This window comes from Corvus hawaiiensis, chromosome 6 (genome assembly GCF_020740725.1).
Source record: "Corvus hawaiiensis isolate bCorHaw1 chromosome 6, bCorHaw1.pri.cur, whole genome shotgun sequence".
In the NCBI taxonomy this organism is placed as follows: domain Eukaryota; kingdom Metazoa; phylum Chordata; class Aves; order Passeriformes; family Corvidae; genus Corvus; species Corvus hawaiiensis.
In genome coordinates, this window is record NC_063218.1 from 64,957,489 (window position 1) to 64,966,829 (window position 9,341).

A 9,341-nucleotide genomic window follows, 5' to 3' on the forward strand; every position below is an offset into this window, starting at 1 on the left:
TGGAGCCCAGGTGACATCTGGGGATATGTCAGGATTTATCCATCTAATCCTATATCTCCCCGTGCTTCCAGAAGGCTCTGGGAAGAAAGAGGCCAATGCAGCTGTTGGAAAGCCTCCAGTCAATCCCTGCTGTTCCTCTGCTTTCCCTGGACAGGTCTTGGAGAACTACAACAAGGGGAAAACAGCTCTGCTTTCCGCAGCCAAAGTGATGGTGAGTCCTACGGAAGTGGATCTCACCCCAGAGCTGATATTCCAGAGCCAGCCCTTGCCCAGCTGCCCCTCTGTGCAGATCGGAACTGGAGCCATCCCAGCAGACAGAAGGAACAGCAGTACCAAGTAAGGAGGGATTTTCCATGAAATATTGGCTCCAGGTGTGGGTCCTCTACCTCTTGGAGCATTGTGATCCATGTTTGTGGGAAAGACAGCTGCATGGGCTGCCTTTGTGGGAGTTAAAGCTTCAGGATGTCTTGTGGAATGTTGGGGGGGGGGAATCCCTTGTGTTGCTTAGGAATTGGAGTGCAGCAAGGTCGGAAAAAGGCATGGAAGAAACTTCCTTTTTTCTCCTTATCCAGATGGGTGGGGTTTTCCCAAGGTGAAACTCGGAGCCAAATTCGGTTTGGGTTGGAAGGGATTTAAGGATCACCCAGTTCCAGCCCTGCCATGGGCAGGGACACCTTCCACTAGCCCGGGTTGTTCCAAGCCTCATCCAACCTGTCAGGGATAGTCCACAGCCTCTCTGGGCAGGAGAGAAGGATTTATTGAGCCAGGAAAAAAGGGAGAAGGGCAACAATCAGAGTTTGCAGAGGGAGAATCCATTTGTGATATTTCCAGCTGGGAGGACAGAGCGAGAAGAGATTCCCGGGAGTTGCGGATGCCTCTGGTTGGAGGAGCTGTGTGAGGAACTCTTGGATCCTCTGGCTGTTCTGGAATTCTGCAGCCTCACGTTCTCTGTTTCCCGTTGCAGGAGCAAATCCCATTCAGAAATCAGCCTGGAGGGGTTCTACGAGACGAAGCCGCTTTCTCCCGTGCAGAAAGACCCCGTGGAGCTGCTTCTCCTGGACACTAAGGAACGTCTCTCCGTGGAGCTCCAGGACCGCCGCGCCCCTCTGGCCACCATGGAGAGCCTCTCGGACAACGAATCCATCTATAGCTTCGATTCCCGGCGCTCCTCCGGTTTCCGGAGCATCCGGGGCTCCCCCAGCCTCCATGCGGTCATGGAGAAGGACGAGACGCACTGCTTTTATATAGACCCCGTTATCCCTGAGGAAAACCCTTCCCTCAGCTCCCGGACAGAGCTGCTGGCTGCCGACAGCCTCTCCAAGCATTCCCAGGAGACGCAGCCCCCGGAAAACGTCCTCAACAGCGGCGGCACCACCCCCCAGCGCCGCTGCAGTGCCGAGGGCACCGGGAGCGACGGGGAGCGCGCGTCCTTGTCCCCTCGGGAAGAGCCGGCGCTCCACAACGGCCGCCTGGCCGACGTTCCCAGCCCCCAGGTGCTGGAATTCGCCGAGTTCATCGACAGCCTCTTCAACCTGGACAGCAAAAGCAGCTCCTTCCAGGACATTTACTGCATGATGGTGTCGGACAGCTCCAGCGACTTTGCGGAGATTCCCAAATCCGTCAGCGACCAGGAGATCCTGCTGAGGGCGCAGTACGAGCCCAACTTAGTCCCAAAGCCCCCGAGGTTGTTTGCGGGGTCGACGGATCCTTCGTCGGGAATCTCCGTGTCGCCCTCTTTCCCCCTTAGTTCATCCGGAGAACTCATGGATATCACTCCCACGGGTGTGAGCAGCCAGGAATGCCTGGCCACGGACAAAATCCGGACTTCCACCCCCTCCGGACACGTAACCAGCCCTGCCAAGCAGGACGACCTCATGATTTCGGCCCTTTAGTGCAGGGGAAAGGGGTGGAGTGATCCCAGTGGGATAATCCATGGAGGAGGCCGTCATCGGGCAGTTGGGATCAGAGGAGACAGCTGGAAAAATCCCTTCTGGGGTGACACAGTGGTGGTGTCTGGAGGATGGATTGTGCTGGAATCGCGTGCTTGTGGCTGGGAGAAGCTTTGCCCCACGGGGCCTGAGAGGGTCTGAGGCACTAAAGTTCCCTACCTCAGCCTGTCTCATTCCAGAGGCAGATTCCTTGCCCCGGGGCACCTGCTGAGTTTGGGAGTGAGCTACCTGGATAGATGGAAGCAGGAGGGGGCCGGGCCAGATCCCTCCCCTCAGGACCGAGCCGGTGGTTTGGGAAATGAGCGGATTGAGACTTTGGGCCCTGTTGCACTACCACGGATCCGGCCCAAGATCCAATTCGGCACACTTCCATGGGGATTGCTTTTGTAGGACACTCCTGTTTTAAAGCCATTGGGGCTGTATTCCCCCCAAATCCAGTCCCCTCTTCCCGGCCAGGCGCAGCAGGAATGGGGCTGGCACCATGGTTTCTCTCCCCCGAGTAGTCCTGAGAGGGAAGAACGCTGTTCCCAAGAGCCCAATCCCTCTGCCACGTCCCTCCTTTGGCAGAAAGTTCTCCTGGATATCACCCCCCATCGCTCCTTGGTTCCCTGGACCCCTCCGAGCCGGCGACATTCCTGTGGGACTGCCAGGAATCATCTCGGAGCTGCACGGATGTGGATGGATCAACTGCAAAATGCACCCAGCGTTGTTTTCCAGGCCCCTGCGGAGTCTGGGAGTCTCTCCTGGATCCCTGGGGGTCCTCACACCACCCATATGCAGCATCCACGGATCAGTGCCAGCCTCTGTCGTTGGGAATTCAGGGAAAAGATGGACTTTTTCCCAGTGTTGCAATCTCTTGTATGTTTACAGAGCTGCTGAGCTGGTTGGAAGGTATTTATTAAGGAAATAGGGAGGCTTTCCCGAAGGAAAATCCACGGTAATCCTCTCCTTCCCGTGCTGTTCCCTCTGGGAACTGAGGCAAGAGAGGATGGGCAGGCAGGATTCCAAGCCCCCTGCTTCCCAAGTGGCTTGGATTCGGGGGTAACCGCCTGCTCCCCTCTTCCACCCTCTCTCCACCTGCACAATTCCGTGTAGGAAAGCTTGAGCAAGTTGTTAGGAAAACTACCTGAGCCTCCGGGCCCGGAGGAGCCTGCTCCACCTCTCCAGGCAGGTTTTCCAATGATGGGAGCAGGAGGAAAACTACCTATCCTAGGAAATGACACATTCTTGGGACCTGGAAAAGGCCTTGAATTGACCCAACTCCCCTTCAGAGCTCAGCAGTTACCGATGGCTCTCCCCGGAGTTCCGTCCTCCCTCCCTGGAAAAGAAATTCCTGGTTTAACTTCCGTAGAATCCTGTGGTTGCTCCCTTTCGCTCTCCTTACTGGCGCTATTTCCATTGTGGGAGGACACTGTGCTTCCCGGGAGCTCAGCTCCTGGCAAATCCCGGGGTTCCTGTTCTCCACGGGGGCTCCAGAAACCCCGGGATGGGTCAGGGCTGTGCTTCCCGGGAGCCAGTGGGATCCGATGCCATCAAGGAGCACTTTATAACCAGTGTGCATTGATGTAAATGACCCTGGGCGCACGGAATTCCACGGGATTCTGTGTCCAAGTGCTGATGTCCCACTCCATCCAGCGTGGGATGCTCCAGCCCCTGCTCCTTACCCATTACAGAGCCTTCAGAAGTGCTTCAAGCGGGCAGGAAAACATTATCCCTGTGGTTTAAGGTTCCAAAGGTGACCTTTCCCTGAGTGGAATGAGAGGGAGGAAGCCCCTCTGGATTCAGAGGGATTTGGAGAAGGAAAACTCCTTTTATTCTGAGCAACCAGAAGTTCCTTTTGTTTTTGTAGGTCCTTAAAAGAGGAGCAGGGAGCAGGTGGTCCGGGAGTACAGCACAGGGTAAGGAGGAATTCCTGCACTCAGGAAACACTACCAAGGTGATTTTTCAGGAATACGCACAAAAATCCGGGAAGCTTTGAGGGGAAAAGGGGAGCTGAGGGGCAGGGAGGCTGGGGCTAGCGGGCTAGCTCCCCTCCTGGCCCAGGAGTCGGGATAAGGAGCTCATTCCTGCCCTTATTCCCGGCGGGAATTAACCCTTAGCACTAAGGCAGAGCTTGGGATCTGCAAAGCACTTTAAAACACTAAGGAAAAGGATCATCTCTGTCCCTGGGAGTGACATGGATACCTGGGATTAGATGGAACTACTGGTGGGAGGTGCCTCCAGGTGAGGAAAAGTGGGATATCTCCCTCCTAAAATGATTCCAGTAGGAACCTGCTGATGTTCCATGGCTCAAATGTTGCACTAGAAAGTCCCTTCCCTGACGTTCCTCCGCCGTGTCCTGGAAGACTCAATCCTTGGGTGACTGTTTCCTTCTCTGTGCCATTGGAACTGTATCCCATGGGAATGGCCTTCCCTTGCCCTGGCAGGAGGCAGCCTGGAATGCCGTGGTTTTTTTGCTCTGTGGTTACTGGACTTTGGAAAAGCCTGGAAATACCTAATTCCCGGGAGCTGGGCTTGCCACAGGTCAAGGAGTAAAGGCACAAAAGAGCCCCTCTCATTGTATCCCGTCACAGATAATTCCTGGTGTTTGTTGACAAACAGATCTGATCCAGTCCTCCCAAATGAAATCCACGTTCTTGGAACGATTTCTGCTTTAAATGTCTCCGTGTCTTGATCCCCATCACTGTGTCTCGATCCCCTAGCATTCCGTGTCTCCATTCCCATCACTCCTTCGCTATCTGGGCATTCGGAAAGGCTGATCTCCCATTTCCTCCTGGAAAAACACACCTTGGAATGCTGAAATAAATGCTAAAGCTGCAGCTACCTCCTTCTTCTGTACTGTACACACTTCCTACTTTCTCTTCCTGCTCTGCCTTTGGGAATACGAAGCATCTCCAGTTTTCCGAATCTCTTGGCTTCTGCTTCTTCCTCTTCAGCTTTGTGCCTTCTAATCTTTGGATATTCCCACAATATTCCAACAGGATGTTCCACTCTGTGCAGAGGCAGCGCTGGAAGTGCCTGACACCCCAGATCCCAGAGTCACCCATTCCATGCCTCATCCTTAAAATCCATTCTGATCCTTCCTCCTTGGACTGAGTGACCTTTAAAGGTCCTTTCCAACACAAACTTTTCCAAGAGTTTCTTGGCAGAGGAATGGAGCTGGGGCTCTTCTGCACCAGTAAATTGATTTTATTGTTGCTTTTGTTGCAGCAGTGCCAAAAATTTGGGAAGGATCCTGCAGTGCTGGGGATATACCGGCCCTTTTCCAATATTTATCAGTATTCCTTCTCCTTTGGGACTGCCTTCTCCATTTGGAATATTCATTTCCTCCTAAAACTTCCCTCTTTTCTTTGCTTCCTCTTCCTCTCACCTATTTCAGGAGCCACCTCATCCCTCCCTTCTCTCGGGTGCTGGTGGCTCATCCCACATCCTTGGTAGCACATAGGAAACATGGGAAAACTATTCCCCACCATCTCACGATGATCCAAAGCAGTTAAATGGGATTCTTGGAACTTTTTAGGACCTTTTTTCCAAAGCAAACAGCATTTGTAGGAGGTACTTTGGTGTCTGCAGAGGGCTGGGATGGCACAGCTGGTGGGGAGTGTGGACATAGAATTCCAGTGATTCCCAGTTCTGCTCTTTTAGGATGTTAGATCCCAGGAATAGCTGATGGTCCCAAGCAGGATTTAAGTGGGAAATCTGTTTCCAAGGGCACATAAGAGGGAGGAAAAGCTCCAAGCGTGGGGATCCAGGATCAGTATCTAACACATTCTCCATGCACTTTGATGTTTTCCCAGCTTTTGCTGCTCTTTCCCTGCAGGCAGATAATATTTATTTCCATGGAATCGCCCACACAGCTTTCATTTACAAATTGGGACATAGGAATAATCAGGATTACTCCTGGCAACGGGAATTAGGTGGGATTAATTGTCGCTGGAATGGGTGTGTTTAGATTTGTGTTTTGGGGCTGTATCCAAGAACCTCCGTTGAATTTCCATGGGCAGCTGTGTTTGCCTTGGGAATTGCTGGGTTGGAGCTCCCCTCGGTGCTGGCTTTATCCTTATCCATTCTGGGATATTCTTCCCTTGGCAGTAGGACATCCTGGCTTTGCAGGATGGGAGCAGGAATATTTCATTCCCACGGGTTGTGGGATGGTGGTTGTAACTGCAGCCTTTGAGGAACATCCAAACGTTGCCTAGGGAGGTGTGGACTCCCCATCCCTGGAAATATTCCAGGCCAGGTTGGATAAGGCTTGGAACAACCAGGGCTAGGGAAAGGTGTCCCTGCCCATGGCAGCGGGTCAGAACTGGACGAGCTTCCAAACGATTCTGGAATTCTGTGATTCCCTGCTTGCAGCGTTACAGTGCTGCAGGAAAAGGAGGGTTGGAATTCCAGCGGTGGCTCCGCATGGATTGCTCTGCTGAGAAATTCCTCTGAAGGAAGCAGCTGGAAAGCACTGCCTGGAATTGGGCTCGTTGCTTTGTTCCCAAACAAGCCTGTGCAGCGCTGACTTTTGGGAAGAGGTGCTGGATTTCGGGAAGAGGCGCTGGATTTCAGGAAGAGCCTCATTTCTGGTGCCAAAGCTCCCTCTCATGGCTCCTGCATGGAGGAGGCGATGCTCCATGGATCCTGCTGGAGGCAAACACTGCCCATCCTTGGCAGCCGTGGGAAGGAGAGGAGGGAATGTTGCAGCTGGTAGCTGGGATTTGGTCTGGGAGTCCTTTGCTCGCCAGTCAGATCCACGGTGGAGTTATGGATGGAGAGAGGGATGGGAAGGGGGCTGATCAACAGTCACTGATGTCCTTCCCCTTCTTCCAGCTCCGAGGAGCTGCTTAAGGGCTGGAAATTCCAAACATCCAAGGATTGGAGCAATTCCTTGCTTTGTCGTAGGGAGTCATCATCAGCCTCCGAGCGCTTTGCTGTCTCCACTCCCATTGTTTTTTCCATGTTTTTTGAGTTCATACCTCTTGTGCCTTTGTTCTCCCTGGCTTCAGGTCCCAGATTTCTGGGATCAGACATCTCCCACCTTCCTTTCCCGCTTTTCTGGGAGTACAGAAGTGTGGCCAAGGTCTGGTAGGAGCTGTCCTTGCTCCTGAGCTGTCCCGTTCTGCCTCAGCCAGGACTTTCCTGCATCTTCCCACTTTTCCCTGCTGCCTGAGGTCGTATCCAAGTGCCAAAAGCAAATCCTGGCCTGAGGCAGGCGATTTCCTCCAACCCACACCGTGTTTCTCCCTGGCTCCTGAGCAGCCCCTTCCAAAGGTAAGCTCCCTGGGAATTTTTCCTGTTTTCCTGACATCACTGTGTGACGCCTTGCTCCATGCCCTGACATTCCCACCTTCCCAGCACACCTGTGGGATGAAGGGAAGCTCTCCCTGTCTCCACCTCTTGATTCCTGAAAATCCTTGCAGCACAGGAACAAGCCTTGACGTTGGTTTTTCTTGGGATTCCACTCCCCTGCTTCCCACCCCAGGCTTTGTGCAGTTCCGATGGCTCAGAGTCGGAAGTCCCAGGCAGGGCTGGCACGGGCCTGTCCTGCCGGGATGCCCAATTTTGGGAAGTCTGTGTGCAAAGGGATCCCGGCAGGGGGTTTTTCCTAGGACACTGCCACACTCCTTGGGTCCTAACTCCTTTCCCGGGATGTCCCCAGCGCTCGCTGGTGCCGAAGTGGCCTCACCCTGCAGCTCCAGCTTCCCACCTTTCCCTCCACAAGTCCAGGGAATACTCTCGAGCTCCTGTCCTGGCGCTAAGTGGAATTCCTAATGGCACAGGAAATTTGGGGATGGGCTCTGCCTCCCTGTCTGGAATGTTGTGCCCTGCGAGCCCCTTTCCTTTGGCTCTGCCTCTCTGGAAAAGGCCTTCCTGCCTGTCACCTGTGTCCCATCCCGTGCTGGGGCAGCTCAGAGCAGGATACCTCCGGATTAATTTCCTGCTGGATCCTAATTGCCTCCTTAGAGCTGAAGCCTTTGGCATTTTTGGGAGAACCAGCCCTTCCAGGGAGCTCTGAGCCGCTCCCGCTGCCTCTGGCAGGGCTTTTGGAGCACTCGGATATGCAAGTGGGGGGGAAAACAGCCCAGCATCTTGCGTCCCCATGCTCATCCCGGGAATGCTGCCCTCTGAATCCCTGCTCCGAGCTGCCCCAGCATGAAGATTCCAAGGAAACTCAAGCACTCCTCATGTGCCCTTCATTCTCCATGTGACTTTTTTTGTACCTCTGTACGAAAGATCCGAACTAATCCTGCTGTAAAGAAAGATCCGGATGAATTATAACCCAATTCCAGAAACATGGATGTATATAAATTTTCTGTATATTCTATGGCACTCTGTATAAAATGGATGTTGGAAGCATGGCTGGAGTATGTGACTGTTCCCAAGGATGTCCTGGACACGGATGGTTGGGATTTGCCTGAGGTTTCTGCCTTAAAGGGTGGTGAGTGAGTGAGTGAGTGAGTGAGTGGGAGAGGTGGGAAGGACACCAGGAATTTGGTATGCAGCTCTCGGGAAGGGTCCAGGGAATCACTGGCAGTTGGTTGTCTCTTCTCCAGCTCTCTCTGCTCTGGATTCCAGCCTTTGGAGCAGGAGAACACTTGGGGGAACATCCAGAGGTTGTGGATTTGCCATCCCGCAGGCAGGTTGGAGCAAGCTGGAAGTTGTCCTGGAAGTAGTGGAAGGCGTCCCTGCCCATGGCAAGGATGGAACTGGATCTTTAAGGTCCCTTCCCACCCAAACCATTCCAGGATTCCATGATCCCTGTCTCTCGAGGTCAGTTCTAGGAATCTCTCCTTCAGTGGAGAAGGAAATTAAGGAAGGAACTGGATGCTTTGAGTTATTCCAAGTTAAGTTCAGCCTGTCCTATAAAAAGAAGGATTTTAGTGCAAACAAGGAATTTTTTGGGAGTGGATGGGAATAACAGGGATAGAAGAGGAGTGTGAGTGCTCTCAGACAAGGATATATCCCAAATAGTCAATCTATTGGATAGTCCAGCCTGAACAGTGTGGAGATCTCCCCTTTGGATGAACATCAAGGTGCAGGCATCCTTCTGTGAGCCGGGTGAGTCCAAAGTGGGATTTTCCCAGTGTCCCGCAGGACACGGCTCTGGAGCTGTAAAGCAGGGTGTCACTGCCTGAGAGCTGTTCCCAGCTGAATAATTCCACATAATTCATACTCTGGAAAAGGGAAAAGCTGAATTTATGGCTTACAGGGTCAAGGAATAAGGGCAGGAGAAGTACTGGAGCTCGCTGACCAGCCAGAAGAAATCCAGGCAGAAAAAGGAATGCCTGGAAGCATGTAATCCTATTAATGGCTGCATGGAATTGTTTTTATGGCTGCTCCTGAAGGGACTATCAGGGAATTAAGAGCTCAAAGGTGGCTGAACTACTGAGTTCCTATAAAAAT

The 9,341-nt window shown here is 53.0% G+C and overlaps 1 protein-coding gene across 4 annotated transcripts in view; it reads left to right on the plus strand.

Moving 5' to 3' along the window:
* The window catches only part of DAGLA (diacylglycerol lipase alpha), a 57,167-nt gene extending 48,871 nt beyond the window's left edge, over positions 1-8,296 (plus strand). For all 4 annotated transcript variants that reach the window (XM_048306623.1, XM_048306622.1, XM_048306624.1 and 1 more), the window contains 2 exons: positions 155-336; positions 965-8,296. In XM_048306623.1, coding sequence (XP_048162580.1) covers positions 155-336; positions 965-1,892 — 1,110 coding nt within the window. In that variant the 3' untranslated portion in view covers positions 1,893-8,296. The remainder of the gene's footprint in view (positions 1-154; positions 337-964) is intronic.
* The last annotated feature ends 1,045 nt before the right edge of the window (positions 8,297-9,341 follow it).